This window comes from Elephantulus edwardii, unplaced genomic scaffold (genome assembly GCF_000299155.1).
Source record: "Elephantulus edwardii isolate Elephantulus edwardi_28Jun2011 unplaced genomic scaffold, EleEdw1.0 scaffold00022, whole genome shotgun sequence".
NCBI lineage: Eukaryota > Metazoa > Chordata > Mammalia > Macroscelidea > Macroscelididae > Elephantulus > Elephantulus edwardii.
In genome coordinates, this window is record NW_006399772.1 from 8,664,164 (window position 1) to 8,682,108 (window position 17,945).

General features: G+C 44.0%; 1 protein-coding gene across 2 annotated transcripts in view; it reads right to left on the bottom strand.

Annotated features, from left to right (window-relative positions):
- The window catches only part of ATXN7L1 (ataxin 7-like 1), a 336,816-nt gene that overhangs the window by 197,476 nt on the left and 121,395 nt on the right, over window positions 1–17,945 (bottom strand). For both annotated transcript variants that reach the window (XM_006882619.1, XM_006882621.1), the window contains exon 3: window positions 11,907–12,011. In XM_006882619.1, coding sequence (XP_006882681.1) covers window positions 11,907–12,011 — 105 coding nt within the window. The remainder of the gene's footprint in view (window positions 1–11,906; window positions 12,012–17,945) is intronic.

A 17,945-nucleotide genomic window follows, 5' to 3' on the forward strand; every position in this document is an offset into this window, starting at 1 on the left:
GAACTGGCTTTGACAAGCACTGTGGCAATTGGACAATTAAAACAGACATGGGGGCGGGGAAGAAGAATGAACTGGGGATGAGGGTGGAGAAAACAGTGCAACAATCAATGAATGAAAACCCCAAATCTCTGTAAATGTTCATTTAAACTAATAAAATTTAATAATTAAAAAAAAAAAGAAAATCCATTGGAAGGTTAGCTATGAACCGGTTCCAACATGAGGGAACATAATAACAATAACAGTACTTGAAAAAATTACAAGTCACAAATGAACCAGCTACTAGCAAGCAAACACCACCTTCAAATGGCCAGCCTAGGGACTCCTCTGTCCCCTGTCACTTCACCTCTTGCCACTGATCAGTTGCTGAATGTTTTTGCTCTTGGCTTCCACGCTGTCATCTGCTGCTGGTTTTCCCGCCAAATCTTTGGCCATTAATCTTCTAACTCTCAACGTTGACTCCTCGCTTTTCAAACCCAATCAACCAGCAAATTCTGTAAGCTACATTTCCAAAATGGATCTCAAGTTGATCTTTTTTCTGTCCATCTGACTGCTACCACATGCTCTGTTACCAACAGCCACTGCATCAGCCCCCTCAGAGTTTCCACAGCAGCAGAGGGATCATCTCCACTCAGAAACCAGCAGATATCTTTCGCTTCCTCAAAGCCGTCCAGTGTCTTCCCACTCCACCAAGCATGAAGTTCGAACTCCTTACTGAGCCTGCAAAACTCTACAGTTCTGGCACCTCCCTCACCTCTCGGAAGCCTCACACACGCTTCACCTGTTTTCCTCTTGCTGTGCTTCCTCTTGAAACACTTGTGTCCTAGCTCTTCATACACCTTGATCATGTATCTGTTTATTTTGGTTAAGCCACTGGAACATGAACTTCAAGGAGGCCACATTCTAATCTGTCTTGTTTTACCATTGTCTCTGCTGTACCAGAATAACGCCAGGCCTTCAGGGGGAATTCTGGTGGCCGAGTTTTAAGGAGCTGTACTGCCAACCCAAGGTAATGCGGTTTGAATCCACCAGCTGCTCCGAGGGAGAAAGACAGGCAATCTCCTACTGTGCAATTTATTGCCTCTAAAAACCCACTGAAGGGTCAGCAATGGTACCTAACAACACAGTAGGTGTTCAAGAAATATTTTTCAGGTAAACTAAAGACTTAAAAGTCATTTTTTGGGATGATTATGAAGAAGGTCATCCTAAGAATTTTGTTTATATTCTTTTCCTCTTAAAAGTCAGTTTTGACTCAATGGCAAACAAAAACAACTTAAAGTGGAATCCAATAATCCTACAATTATGAAGGTCTTATTAAGTTATCTTTATTTGACCTTTTATTGTTATTTGAGTGGAAGTTTACAGAGTAGACCGGTATTCAGTTCAGACACTCATACATATTTTGTTTCCTGACATTGATTACAGTCCACATTTTAATAGCACTCTTTTTTTGTTCTTATTTTCCATTCTACCTTCCCTCTTCCTGCCCTCTGAGCTCTACTCCCTAGAATAAGCTGTATTTTTTGATCTAGTTACTTTTCTAATGTTATCGTTCACCTTAAAGATCTGCCTAAAAAAAAAAAAATCTGTCTACTATTTGGCTGAATGTTGTTCCATGTAGGCAAGTTCAGTGCCAGGCTCAAACAAAGGGCATCAAAGGGTCTTATTCTCAGGACGGTCACCAGTCTCTATCAGACCAACAGCCCTGGGCACTTTAGAATTTTGTTTGGTTCTACATCCACCTCCCTCCACCCTGTTTCCTCTATTGTGATCTCTTTCAGTGTGGGCAGCATTCAGAGTTGGGCACCATCTAGTTTTTCTGGGCTCAGGGTGGTGGAAGCAAAGGTTAGTGAGGTCTACAAGTGCCATGAACGAAATGTTTCTATATACCATCTGCTTAATTAACTTTTCTCTGCTTTTTTCACTTTTTTCCTCTGCTTTTCTCACTTTTTTCTGAGAGAGACCAATGGTTATATCTAAGATGGCTGGCTGTAAGCTTTCAAGACTTCATTTGCTACTCATCAAGATAGGGTGTAGAACACTGTATTTGTGGGCTAGGTTATGCCAACTGACCTTTATATCTCCTGAGACTACGGACCGGAGGCCCCAAGGTGAGTGACTCATACTCTCAGAGTATTTGGTTATGGTTAAAAATTATTTTTATTATTTCTTATTGGCTCTACTTGTGTACATGAATGTGTTTGCACCACATACAAATACACATGGTGAAATCTCATCTGCCAGAAGCAATGTTTACATTTAAGCTGAGACAGTGAGTTTATGAGGTGTCTACTTAGAACACTGAGGGCACACTGGTGGCCTAGGGATAAGAAACTGTGCTGCCAACCCCGAGGCATGTGGTTCAAACCCACCAGCTGATCTTCATGAGAAAGATTACTCCTGTGTGATTTACAGCCTCTCAAAACCCCATAGAGGGTCAGCTATAAGTTAGTGTCGACTAAACAGCTCTTACCAACAAATCGGAGTATTTCTGCTAATTTCACAGAAACATACACAGGGAGGGATCTTGTTGACTATAAGGAGCCTTGTAGGGGGGAACAATGGTTAAGAGTTTGGCTGTTAACTGAAAAGTCAGTGGTTCTAATCCATTAGCTGCTCTGTGGGAGAAAAAGGTGACAATCTACTTCTGTAAAGATTATAGCCTTGGGCATTTTATGGGACAGTTTCATTATGTCATACAGAGTTGCTATGAATTCAACTTTGATGGTAATGGGTTTGGTTTGACTTGGGGATTTATATGGAGGAAATGAATATTGTACTGCTTGTAGGTTTTGTGGCTCTGCTCATTTGCTGGACGCAAGTAAGAAACTGTAGACAGAACTGATGGGGGAACACATGTAGTACCCCTCCACTGTTTCTACGAGCTTCCCGCTTTTCCATTTCTGATGTTCGGAAGATTTTTTTAAAATGCTGTGGCTAAGGTTTTAAACATTCACTAGTAAGAATACATCTCTCTCCTTCCCCAACACCCAAATTTGTGTCCAGGTTCTTCCCCTAAGCCAATAAGGAGACAGATCAGTGGTGCAGTTAGAAAAGTGAAAAATAATGAAACTACCTTCCCATACCTATTATTTACTCTCCAGCATCCTACAAGGGATGAAAAATCTGCACTGAACTTTCGTTATGTTTAAGATTCAAAGCATTCAACCACATTGAGGGTTAAATGCTGTGGTCAGACTTGGGTTAAAATTCTGTCAACTATCAGCTTAATGTTCAGTCCTTTAGGTTTCTCTTTCTGTGGGCACAAGATGGGGATACTACTACCAAAACACCTTAGGATGGGAAGAGGATTAAATAATGTATAAAAGTGCTTACCACAGAATAAGTACTCAAGACTTGACTATGACTGCTATCATTATTAACCCTGTTATTACTGTATTGTTATCATTATCTTCCAAGAACAGCCTGAAAAAAAACCCCAAAAAACAAAAAACAGGGCTTGGGTCCAGGCTAAGCTGCTAGGTTCTGGGGCCAGTATTAGTTGTAATGTGAGTTTTACCAAGTTCACAATAGAAAAATCTAAATATACACACACATACACACACACACACACACACACATATATATATATATAGAGAGAGAGTCATCCTATTTATCCCATTTTATTTTAAATTTGCTCAGTATAATGGCTGATTCAAGTTCTAATCATTTGTTAACCAGCCACTGACTCATTCTTTCCTTAGAACCTATCATATGACACACTCTATACTAGGAGTTATGGAAAGAAATACACTCAGACTGTTCCTCTGAAGGAAGGATGGTGACACTTTATCTTCACACATCAGTCATGTTATCAGGAAGAACCAGTCCTTGGATAAGGACATCATGCTTGGTAGAGAGTCAGCAAGATAGAGGAAGGAACTCAATGAGATGGATAGACTCTGTGCTAAAACCATGGGCTCAAATACAGTAGTATTTCCTTGTGCTATGCAAGGGGTCACTGAGTTGGAATGGAGAAGATGCCATTTAACAACCTCAAAATAGAGTTTATATAGAGTCACACACTCTTCCCAAGTTGTCTTTAATAATACTGTGATACTTTACTAAGCATATACTCAATGAGGTCAATTTCCTTTATCTATTTTATCCATCTTTACTGGGGGGGAGAAATCTAGTTTTATAAAAGATGGCGCTAACAATAACAATAACCAAAAATGAATCCTAACAGTCAAATGCAACATAATAGACCAAATCTCCCAAACTCTGCACTGTGGCAAGTAACACCTTCAGAAACCAAAGTCCTGGCTGGACAATTAGCCAGTGGTGCTTCCTGCAGAAGCTCAGGGGCACTGACATTGGGAGGGACTAAATTTCTCAAAGAATGAGAAGCTCAAATGGCTTGCTTCCTCCTCAATAAGAGGTCACCTGGAGGTAGAAGGATAAAAAGGACAGTGGCAGGGATCCCTGGCACTTCCTTAATTAGGCTCCCACATGCAGCCTGGCGGGGCCCTTCTGCTCTCAGCAGCCACCAACATCAGCACCAGGTTGCATAGGGCACGCCAGGCCTCGCTCTAGGAGTGAGGCTCTGTCATTCATTTATTTTGCGGCTCAGCCTCTCTGCTTCAGCTCACAGTTCATTAAATTCTACTGCATCACCATCAACATGCAAAACAGCTACTTGAAGGGCAATCAACATACAATCAGAAAAGGGAATGAAAAACCCTCACTGAGAGAGCGAGAAAAAAAAATTTAATCCTCTCTTGTCTGTTGAATGACATCTAGGTTCTTTGGTTCTCAACCCCACCACCCACTTCGTATTATTAGCAGCGACATCCAAGGATTAATTCTGTCTGATGGGGTGGGGGTGGGCTGTACGGTTCTCGGCTTTGAGGGTGAAGGCCGCAGGTGGCTGAACAGTTGCAGAGGATATGTGTACACAGATGCATCATTTCTTAAAAAACCAAAAACAAAACACCACCAAACAAACAAGCAACTTGTTTAACACGTTTTGGAGTGTGGAGGAGAGCAACTTTATGGACAGAGCCTTTTGTCTGCTTTGCCTAGGACTGTGACAGGAGTGGCTCCTCTGTAGAAGCTGCAGTGGTCAATTTTCTAGATAGTGATGTGATCCCACAAAAGTGATTTCTGTGTTTCCTGTACACAAGAGCGCGCGCGCGCGCACACACACACACACACACACACACACACACACACACACACATCTTAATCTGAAAAATAATTTTAAGACTTGCACAGAATATAATATGAAAACTTGAGCGTGTTATATTTTATGGCAGAAGTTCTTTCGTGGGGCAGTTCTGTTCCTCCCCGGACACTCGTAATGTGGGTAACAATTTCTAGTTATCGAGACCAGTGGGGTGGGGCAGGGGCTAGATTGATGGAGGTGGGGTAGGTAGGTGGTGGTACTACTGACATCTAGTGGGTAGACGCAAGGGATGCTGCTGACAGCTTACCATGTTGCAGGGACAGACTCATCCCGCCTAAAGTACTAATAGTGCTGGCTGCTGAGAAGTCCTGATTTACAGTAATCAGTGATGGAAACACATCAGATGATAAGACAGGAGGGAAAAAAAATCATACTCCTTTCATTTAGGCAAATCATACAATCCAACTTCATAAGTGCTCAACCCAATTTAAAAATGAAAACTTGGATCTAACTGTTATTTTTATCTTTAATTATAATATTCCAAGCTGAGTAAGGATATATAATTACTAGGAGTAATAAAGGGAGCTCTGGTGGCCTGGGGGATAAAGAGTTGTGCTGCCAGCCCAAAGACAGGTGGTTCGAATCCATCAGAGGCTCTTTTCGAGAAAGATAAGCAATCTCCTTTCGTATGATTTACAGCCTCTAAAAGCCCCCTGGAGAATCAGCTATGAGTTTGTTCATACTCAACAGCAATGAGTTGAGTTGAACTGATGAGTAATAAGAATATATTTTCTATTGCAGACACTTTGTACCTCCCTGTTTTAAGCTTATATCCTTAGCTGTGCACACACAGCACTCTTTTTTAAAATTAATTTTAATGAACATTTACAGAGACTTTGGATTTCCATTCATTGTTGCATTCTTCTCCTTGACCAACCCTCTCCCCCCACTTCGCTCTTCTCTTTGAAAAGTAAAAGAAAAATTCCTTCATTGGTATACAATACCTCCCCCCTCCCCAGTACACTCCACTATGCAACTTTCATTCTGGACTCTTGTGATAACCATAATACCCAATCATACATCGCTTTTAAACAGTTCTCTCTCTCTTCTGTTTCAATGCAGTATACATAATTTATCTGATCTTTCTCAGTCACACCCACCCAGATGTCAGTCACCCTCTGTCGTGCCCAGTGTGTATGTGTGTATGCATGCATGCATTAATCCCCCTCCCCCCACCTCTTACAAGGTTCTTTTGGGAAAGAAATAGATACAGCTCCTTGTAAGTGGAATCTGGAATTTAAAATAGCACCAACCCATGAAGAAGAATCACAGTGTTTCTTGTCCCACTCCACAGTAAACACAAGTGCAAACCCTCTGTGCAAAATTTCACTAGATAGCATTGAACCTTAGAGTTTCCTTAAATAAGAGCTTAATTTTTAAAAAGCAATTGGTTCCACCAAAACTTTAAGTATTATGCAAGTTCCTTTGCTTAATGATCACAACAACTTAATGAGATAAACTATTATTCCAGGGTTGAGAATAAGGAAAGGGAGGCACAGAGAGGGAAAGCAATCTGATGAAGGTCACACAGCACAAACTGGCATTTAGACCTAAGCAGATTGAGCGCAGAGAGGCAACACTCAGCACCAGGTCTGCTCCACCTCTCTCCCATCACTGTGCCAACACAACTCGGGGTGGATTTGTTCTTGTTGTTGGGTGTCATCACTTGGCTCTGACTCAGAGTGACTCTGAATAACAGCTCTGAACCTTGCCCTCACCTGTGCCATTCTCATCATCTCTAACTTGCTCGATCTCACTGTTAAAGTCATCATGTCAATCCATCTTGAGAAGGGTCTTCTCTTTCTCTGACCCCCTCCCCCCTTCTCCCAGCATGATCTTTTCCCAAAGACTGGTCTCTCCTGACAACATGGACTAATAGGAATAGAGGTGCTGATCAGGGCAAGGCCTTTTCTTTTTTTCTTGTTTCCCTGATTTACCAAATTTTACAAACAAATCAATCCCCTGAGACCCTAGCTTTCTAGGGGAGACAGTTAACAAGCATCGAAGGGGCCCTTGGCATGGACGGAGGAGTGGATCCAAGGCAGCCGGCACACATGACAGGCTCCCCGAGGCCCTCCACCTGCGAAACAGAGGGTCTCCCAAGTGGAGGATGCACCTGCTTCCCGCATCTACTTCCCACATGGACAACACCCTGGCGAGGAAGGCGTGCAGTCATCGCTGAGCCCCTGTGAAGGACCTCAGCGAGGTCCTGGAGCATCATAGTGTCTCCAAAGGAATGGACATCAGTGCAGAGGGTGAGTGTCAACCAATCTTTGTAAAGCCACGCCCTTAGGACTCCTGGCAAATGGAATCACAGCCACACTGACAATCGCTGCCTCCAAGAGTGTGGGAAGCTAAGGATGAATCACAGACAAACGTCTGTAGGCTGGCCTCAGAGGACACATCCCCCGAGACAGGGCAGAAACCAACACAGGAAGCACTTGACTGAATTGGCCTTCTCATTTTTTATAGGAAACATCTAACTTAATAAAAAATCACCTCGTTTTATTGACAATTATAGCTGCCCTTTCTTTATTCCCTTACCACGTGCCAGGAAACTTTATTTCTATTTCTCCTGGTAACTCTGCCAGGAGAAGCTACATATTATACATCCACACTTTATAGATGAGGAAAATGGGTCTCACAAAGGTCAAGTAATTAGCCCAAGGTCAAGTAATTTGCCCAAGGTCAAGCTGCTACTTAGAATTTTAACTCAGGGCTATCTGACTCTAAGATACAAGAGTTTCTCATGTTGGCATTCTATTTTTCATATTATTAGAATCACATGCCTAAGCATGCGTCTATGTTCACACATGCATACAACTACATCTTTTTTTAAAAATGGACACTGTATTTGTGAATTTGCCTACTTGCTAACATTTATCTGTAACCTCAAAATCAATACTCATAATGATTTTCCAATGACTGGCAGGCATACTCAAGCACAGAGCACTGTGCACCTTTCCAGATGAAGCTGAATAAGGGTGGCTTGAGATCTGTGGAGACTTAATACAACTGAAAATCACTGCTGTCCAGTTGGAACCAACTCACAGCTGACCCTCCTTTGGATTTCCAAGGCTGTAAACTGCATAGGAGGAGACTGCCTGTCCTTCTCCTGAGATGCTGCTAAAGAGGTGTATGGTCTCTGAAATAGCAGTGAAACTCCCTAGGGGCTCTGCCGTCAGAGTTTCCCCAAATACAACAAAACTAATTGAAACAATGAGCACTGACTTATACATGCAAAGGCACAGAACACATATCTATGTTCACGTATACATGTTCAAAATCTGGCTCCAGAGCTGCCTTGATTTGAAACCTTGGGCAAGCTGTTATTAGGTGCTGTTAATTCACAGGTGCTGCTATAATTCATAGCGACACCATGAACAACAGATCTGAATCTTACCCTATTCTGCACCATCCTCATCATCTCTGATGCACCTGAGTCCATTGCTACATTCACTGTGTCAATCCACCTTGTTGAGGGTCTTCTTCTCTTTTGCTGACTCTCCAGTTTTCCAAGTATAAAGCCTTTTTCTAAGGACTTGCCCCTCCTGACAACATGCCCAAAGTATATGAGACGAAGTTTCACCACCCTTGCCTCTAGGGCAAGGGAACCTCCAGACTCTCAGCTCCTGTAACTTCTAAATGCGTACAATGTGAACATTTACTCTATAAAGCTGGTGGGAGGGTTACTAACTCCAGGGTACTGAAGCACTAAGCATACTCGCTAGTACTTGTTGTTGGATGCCTCTGAGCCAATTCCAACTTCTATTTAACCCTGTGAAGCAGGGTGGAACTGCATCACTGGGTTTCCTAGGCTACAAACTCTACAGGATATCATTCTCAAATGAAGCTATGAGATGGGTTCGAACAGTCAGCCAGCTGGTTAGCAGCAAGCATTTAATCACTATACCACCAAGTGTCTTTGCCTGATACAGTCAGTCCTAAATAATTACAAGCTATCTATCTTGTTATTGTTACAGAGCACAATGGTTTTTCTTGTTTGCTTGTTGAAAATAGCTAGGTTAGTCATAAGAAGTTAAAAAAAAAAAGAAAAAAAGAAAGCAAAAAATCCTCAGCCTATGGGATGAGTTCTTAGGGAAATGCAGACATGCTCCCTTCCCTGAAGAGCCGCTGGGTCCTGAGCTCTGCCGTGTACTCTCTTGGTCCTGACTAATAGGAGCTTCGTGTCAAGGGGCCACACAACCGAACAGCCAGAGAAGCTTTGGCACTTCCACAGCTGAGTGGCAGTTGTGTCCCCACTGCTACTTGTCAGCAGGCTCAGCAGGAGACACAGTGGACACTAGGATTTGCATGAGGAGGTCAGTAACCTCAAATTAATTTACTGTCACTGTTTAGCCCAGGTGGTCTCAAAGCTCTTAGCTGTTTTTTAAGCACAGACTTGACAATTACACCAAAAGGCTGGGGAAGGAGGGAGGCCCACCCAGCAGCTATGCCAAGCTCTAGGGTTCTCTATCTCTGGCCGGCTAGAGCCTTGCCCTTTGCCAGTAATCTCCAGGTCACAGTGAGGTCCTGGGGCTCTTTTCTGAGTTCTCTCCAACCAGGTCTGCTGATGAACCAAGTTTCCAGTGATGGTTTTGATGCCTTATGATAGAGCTGAGAGTTTTGTTGGTATCACTCATGCACATACTGGTGAATGCATGATTCTGATGTTCAGGATGATTTCGTGGCCATGTTTTCACAAGACAGACAGAAGTGGCCCACGATCATTCTCTGAACTGTGTGAGGCCGTCTCACCAGGCTCAGCCCTGATTTCTGTAGCTGCCACATCGGCTGGGAGCACCAAGCTCTCTTCCATGTGGAGAGAGCTGGCCTTTCCTCTCTCCCCGGAGGAAAGAAGGGTCACTGGCTACAGAACACTGAGCAAAAAGGTCAGCTCCCGCAGTGCACACGACTCACTCCTGTCACGCTTACTTGGCCAGAAATGAAAATGTTAGTGTTCGAAACACCCAGAAATCACCTCCTCATGGAAGAGCCGAGGAAGCTAAGGCTCTGAGACAGGGAGAAAACAGTTCAAAGCCACAGGGCAGAAGACATGAGGAAATGTCTAGGGTCTTCTCTCTGCCTCATGCAGGTCAGAAAGTTTTATACTAATGTCCTAAAATGCCCCTTAAGTCAGATTCTCTTTCTGTACATTATGAACACAAAACACACATCTACAGTCCAAACACACAGTCAAGGAGCCTTGATGGCATAATGATTACACGCTTGCCTGAGAGCTGAAAGGCTGGTAGTTCAAATCCACCAACAATTCTACTGGAGAAAGAGCTTGTAAAGATTACAGTCTGGAAACTCTATGGGGCATTGCTACTCTATCCTTCAGAGTTGCTGTGAGTCAGAATCAACTCAATGGCACACAAGAACAACACATAACACGCTATGATGTTGTATGTTGTTCTGTGCCGTTGAGTTGGAACCAACTCAGCGCTGACCCTCTAGTGGGTTTTCAGAGGCTGTAAACTGCCCAGGAGATTGCTCACCTTTCTGCCAGGAAGCAACTGGCGGATCCAAATTGCCTGCCTTTGGGTTGGCAGCACAACTCCTTACCCACTAGGCCAACAGAGCTCCTTGGACATATGATAGAAGCAGGGTTCATCATACACAGCTATTTATAAACACACACATACATATTCATGCACAATATCAATGTATGCATATATATACATACATAGGAACGCTTCTGTATTCCCAGTACATTTCTACAGAACTTAGATAAGCTCAACTGTCTATATGCCAGGCCTGTTTATCACAGAATAGTGGTTCTTAACTGAAGGGGTGGTGGCAAGTCAGATGTAGGAGAATGCAGAACGTGTGTAATTTGCAAAAGCATACTCAAGACTGTAATTGCTCTGATTTGTTTTAGGCACAATTTTAACAAGCTCTAAAATGGAAACACTGAAGAGCAACATGCCAGTTCTATGCTCGTCACACGGGGCATGGCGGCAGAATTCTGCGCTGGACTCAAAGCTGGCTGCAGCCCAGAGGGCTTTGGAATCACATGGCACAACTCCCTGTTAAAGATAAGAGAACTTCCACCAGGAGAGGTTAAACGACTTCTTGGTTGAGCTCAGAGAGCTGCTTATTGGTTTCTGAGGGAGTGGCACGTGGACTTTATCTGCCGACCCTCACAGGACCCTAGGACATAGCTCTGTATCAAAAAAGGGCAGTGGGGTAGGCAATCCAGGGTTTACTGCTGACAAGCTAAAAGTTCCCAGATACACCTGGGTCCCTTAACAAGGTGCACAAGTGACAAAGGAGAAGCTGAACCTGGGGTTTTCACTCTTGGGCATTTCCTGAGGCATCACACGATCTACAGAGCATGGTTCACCCATGGGACACCCTCTCCTTTGGGTAAATCCTAGCCTCTCTACCACGGGGAGAATGTCTACCTGCACCAGGAACAACTCCTTAAACTCTGGCTCCACTCTGCCCTTCACAGAGACCACCACCAGATGGGGTGGATGGTTTCAGTCCAGGCCATCTAAACAAGCTGCACGTGTCCCCTCATTTGTCTGACAGGACCAAACAGTTCAGCAGAAGGCCTAGAGATCTTAAAACTGTCACCCCGGGAAGGGTCTGCTCACAGCCGTGTGCTAAGGACAGACGCGGGGACAGACCCTGCTGAGGAGTCAGTGAGGAGGGGACTCTCCCGGGAGCGGCTGCTGCCAATGTGTCCACCCGGAGGCAGGCATCCACTTACCGCAGTGCGACTGGAACACCTGTGGCTTGACGACCTGGTTACAGGCACTGCACACCACGAGATAGAAGTCGTCATGTGCCGGGTAATGGCCAAATAAGTGCATATCTGTGGGAGAAAGGAAAACAATTTTTCATTTTGGAAAGAGCGATTAAGTTTCAGAAGGCGTACAGTTTTCTCTTAAAGTTTCTTATGGGCAGTTTTTCAAACAAGACACAGAAATGCAATATCTTTACTAAGGGGAATTCAGCTTGTCATAACACTGCTCCCCAACTCTCAGAGAAGCCATCCTCGCAGAATCCCGCCTCACCTCCCTCTCAGAAATGGACTGCTAATTCTGGTAATATTATTTTTGGGGTATGTGTGTATAATGGGGGGGGGGGAAATTGCTTATGAGTCACGTGCAATACTGAGAATTATCCTGTTCTGAAAAACCCAAGGGCTACGTGAGATCCAATGAAGCTCTATTCCGACCCCATTCCTATTTAAGCAGTGGTCTTTCAGGCGAGGGAGAACAGTGAGGTCAGCTGGGGACAGAAAGAGGAGACAGCTTATGCTCAGAGGTCACTTGGGCTTCTCGTACTATCTGAGGGAGACAACAAAGCAAAACGCAGCTCTGCACAAGTGACTTAATTGCTGCCTTTACTACCTGTTACTCGTCTGGCTAATGTTTGCTGAGTGCTTACCATGTGTGAGGCACTGGGCTAGGTGCTGGTAAGAAGGACCTGAGGTCTCCACTCTCCTGGAGCTTATGACAGCAGAACAGAGAGAAACATTAAACAGATGACAGAAGTGATGACTTGGTCGTCTTTTATGGTGAGTGCTATGAGGGAGATGGATGGAGTTTTATGAGAACACAGGACAGGTGGGCCCAGTCTAGTTTGAGGGGTTGGAAAAGGGCTTCCACGAGGAGCAGCTGTCTCAGCTGAGGCCTAAAAGATAAGCAGGAACCAAAGAAATAAAGGTCCAAAGAACAGAGGGGAGTGGGGGAGGAAAGTTCCAGAGTTGCAGAAGGAAGTCTATCTGTCTGAGAAGACACTTGGCTGGGAGGGAGCTGAGGCTGCGGACGTCTCAGAACTACAAGCCTTGTCAAAACCAGTAGGACTTTTGAACCTAATTTTAAGAGTAAAGGGAAGCTCCTGAGAATTTTTAAGCAAAGATGTGATGTGATCAGATATGCACAGTTAAAAGATTAGCTCAAAGAGGAGTTGTGTGCCCACAAATGTACATGAATGTTCACAGCAGATTTCATCATAAATGCCAGCATGGTTGATGTAGTAGGCACAGTGTTCCCCGACCTTCTCTAACTTCACAACAGCAACAATAGCAGCTCAAGGCTGCTTCCTATCAAGTGATTCTTCCTCACGCCACCCCTTGTTCCCAAGGTCCAAACCCTTTCTAAGAATTCTGACACTAACTGCCCCTTCCATAGCACTCTTTACATCTCTGTTGGGCTCCACAATGGGTTGCAGTAACAGCACAGAACTCACAGACAATACTCATAATCATGGGGTTTATTAGGGAAATAACAGGGACCAATTCAGGATCAGGAACAATTCAGCATACAGTTCCTTCTTCAATCAGGAAAGATTTCCAGCCATGTCTGCAGGCAAGTCTATGACTCTTGGGCCTCAGAGACTTAGCCTTTGCTTGACTTTCACAAGCGTAACAAAGCTCTTTTAGCTCTGCTGGTACAAGTGCTGAGTGGTGTCGCCCTCTGCTAAGACTAGGTCCAAAGATATCTGGCCTAGCTTTATGGTTGCAAGCCTCACTCCCCAATAACTTCATGAAGGTGAGTGCTTCTTGCTCCATGGGCCAGAAAGAGGCCAGCTCTGTCCTGAGCTCATCTCCTTGTTCTATCAGCTGATTAGCATTTCACTGTTTCATGTGGTTTCTCCAACGCTACAGCTCTCTTTCTTTTGGACCAAGGAAGTTTCTGTGCAGGGATCTCAGGTTCAAAGGATGTGCTGAACTTGTGGGTGCTCTTTTTTGATGAAAGCAAGATTTCTAGATTATTGCCATTGCAATGGTTCCTTTTAAGCCTGGCAGGAGAGTAAAAGCAAACTATCTCCACATCGGCACTCTACCATTTTATTTGCATGGTCTCATCACGCAAGAGTATGGTAGACCTTTATTTTGTAATACTAAGTCTTTGCACAATTCATAATTACAGTGTTGTTTTCTAGAGGTGCCCTCTGAACTGAAATCTTTCTTCACTTCTTTCACATAATTTTTTCCACTTGATTTAGCTATTCTATGCTCAAGACAAAGTTCCAGAATCTCTCCTGCCAGTTACACTTGCTCTTTCCTTTGTTTAATAAATATTTTGCTTTCTTCAACTATGATGCCCTTGAAGTCATGCCACACTTGCCTGGATTTCAATCATCATGATGCAGTGTGTCAAATACCTTCCTGAGCTGGTTTCTAGATCCAGATGGGACGTACTCATTGTTATACTTTGGCTCTCATGGATTTGTTTTACTTTTCTCCAGCTTTAACTTGAACTTCTGTCTGAGCCACCGATGGTCTGTTCTGTGGTTCATGCTGGCTTTGTTCTGACTGATGATACTGAGCTTTTTCCATACTCTCTTTTCACCACGCCTCTGGCAGTATGCCATACTTCTGTGGCTTCAGTTCCTGTCATGTTGGAAGCTACGGTATCTCATAAGGTTATCATGGGAAAAGTTTCTCATAAGTATTTTTCAATCCGTCCTAATCAGGATGCTCTGCTGAAACCTGTCCACCATGGGTGATCCTGCTGTTGTCTGAAATACTAATAGCATAGCCTCCAGCATCACAGCAACATGCAAGCCAATTGACAGACAAGTGGCGGGTGTCAGAAACCAGTAAACACAGAGAGAAGGTGGCAAGAGCACTATTACACACTGAGGATTGCAATCAATGTAATGAAATAAGCGTGCATGAGTTGGCTTGGCAAAGAACCCATTTGCTATATAAAAGAAATCACAATTAAAAACCCAAAACCAAACTTAGTTACTGAGCCGCTGCCGAGGCCTCAGCTGCATCCCCTTCAAGTTCCCCTACTTCCTGATGCTCCGTTCGCCCTTCCTGCCTTCTCCTGCTGCTGCCTTCTGCAGGCCGTTTCCACTGAGGAAAAGGAATCGTATCAGAATGGTACCGTATGTTCACTTTCCACCGTCTCCACTCCTTCGACCCCTTTGCTGATGCAAGTCAGGGTGATGACCTGCTTCTTGCTGGGACTGAGGATTATATCCATATAAGAATTCAACAGGGAAACGGCAGGAAGACCCTTACAGCTGTCCAAAGGATCGCTGATGGTTATGATAAAAAGAAACTAATGAAGGCATTTAAGAAGAAGTTTGCCTGCAATGGTACTGTAATTGAGCATCCAGAATATGGAGAGGTAATTCAGCCACAGGTTGACCAGCGCCAAGAACACATGCCAGCTCCTCGCAGAGACTGGACTGGCTGAGGACGCCCAGCTGAAGGTTCATGGGGTATAAGTGCTTCTAGTTCACTGAAACTTAAGTGAGGATTTCCTTGCAGTGAGTAGAAAATTTCCCTTCTGTCCCTTGTCACAAGTTTAAAACCTCACAGCTTGTATAATGTAACCATTTGGGGTCCACTTTTAACTTGGACTAGTGTAACTCCTTCAAGCAATAAACTGAAAAGAGCCATAAAAAAAAACCCCAACCCAATCCAACTCACCACAAGACCATGAAATCGTATACTTTAAATGGGTGAATTGTACTGCATGTGGGTTGTATCATAATAAAACTATTTTCTTAAACAAGCTGACTTATGAGGACACCTGCCATCTCTGACCTCTAGGTGGAAGGCAGGGCCCTGGAGACACTTTGGCTGTGCCTCTTAGCACTTGTCAAGAGCACTGGTAGTGCAGTGGTTAGAACACTCCGCTGTTAACCAAGAAGCTGATGGTTTGAACCCACCGGCCACTCTTCTGGAATATGATGTGGTAATCTGTTAACAAAAGATATACAGCCCTGAAAACTCCCATGCCTTTCTCCTCTGCCCTCCAGGGTTACCAAGAGTCAGAATTGACTCCACAGCAACAGGTCCAGGCAAGTCATCTAGGAGCGAAGAGCAGGAAAGTCACAGCCCCTGGCAGGGCACATGCAGGAATTCAGGGACATCATATCTGCCCCATCTGCCCTGGAGGGTCTGTGACTGGAAGGTTAGGACTGCCTTAACAATGTCCTCAGCAGGTTTCAGGTAAATGAGGCAGCTGCTGTCCCCATGGTGGCCTGCCCGGGAAGGCAAGTCTGACTGGAATTCTAACTTGTCGGGTGGCCATGGAGCAGCCACCTTTCCTCCTTTCTAGCCCTCTTGGTCCTCTTCTGCTGCGGGGAGGGGGGGTCACAGTAAGGGAAATGTAGTCAGTGTATGCTGGGTGTTCATAGGGTTGCTATGAGTCATGCTCGACTCAATGGCAATCAATAATATCTAGCTAGCCTATATATATCCTTGGAGGCTAGGACTTTGAAGCTCTGCCTCACTTACTTTGGCCACGTGGCCAGGAGAGATCGGTCCTTGGAGAAGGACATCATGCTTGGAAGGGTGAACGGACAGCGCAGGAGAGGGAGACCCTGGATGAGATGGATTGATACAGTAACTGGGGCAATGGGGGTTGGTGTCTCAGAATTAGTGAGACTGGCTCAGGACAGGGAAGGGTTCAGAGCTACTGAACGTAGGGGTCGCTGTACATCGCAGGCGACTCAATGGTATATAAAAACCGTAACATACTATGAAAGGTTTGGAAGGCGTCCACTTCCTAAATAACATGCCTCTGGAAACTCTGTGAACTTTGATAAATGTTGATAGTTGGAGAGGGGCTTTAGGCCTTTTGTTCATAGGGTCGCTATGAGTCGTGCTCGACTCGATGGCAATCAACAACAACAACAACAACAACAACTATATTTATATATAATTATATATTTATATAGTTGTTGTTGTTGTGTACTATAGAGTTGGAATCGACTCATAGCTGACCCTACAGTGGGTTTTCGGAGGTAATTAATTGCATGGGAGGAGACTGCCATCCTTCTCCCGTGGAGCAGCTGGTGATCTCGAACCACATGCCTTCAGGATTGCAGCACAGCTTCTTGCCACTAGGAGATAACACACACACACATCCTCATCAGGGAGCTCTGGTGGCTTAATGGGTAAGGAGTCGCACTATCAACCCAAAGACAAGCAGCTGGAATCCACAATCTGCTCCAAGGGGTAAAGATGGGCAATTTGCTCTCATGTGATTTACTATCTCTGAAAACCCACTGGAGGTCAGCTATGACTTGGTTCCAATTAAACAAGGACATATAGCATATATGTATATTACAGCAGTTGTATATGGATGCAACAACGACAACATAGATATCTCAACAGCTATTTCTGTTAACACTTCATTTCAAATTGAACGTCACATTTTAACAGGCATTTAAGGTGAACTCATTGGTGCAGTCACAGTGTTAATTCATCTTTCTGAGGGTCTTCCTCTTTTCTAAACATGACTTCCTGCTCCAGAGATAGGCACCTCCTGATAACATGTGTGAAGTATGTGAGGTAAAGTGTCACTATCTCTGCTTTCAAGGAGGTACACATCTTCCAAGAGGATGGCCAGTAATAAGAGCTGACTGGATGGCATCTAATAACGTAAGGTGAACAATAACACCCGGGAAATACTGATTTGGAACAATTAACTACACAGAATGAGAAGGGCAGCCTTTTACCAGTGACAGACCTGAGAAGGCAGGAAGAGAGAGGACAGAAAGATGAAAGGAAACAAGAATCACAGAGAAGATGTGGAAGAGCGCAGTTACAATGTGGGCATTGTAATTATCTTAAAATCCACATCAACAGTTGAATAGCAAACCAAGTGACTCTGTAAATTTTCAAATCTCAATTCAAGAAATCATTAAAGTCACATGTTAGGGAAACTGAAGCTGAAATACATCAGGGATACACCCATTTTCTTTTCTCTGTAGTTTTCCTGTTAGATGTTTTACAGGTTATATATTACATATATTCCTGAGAAAACAGATA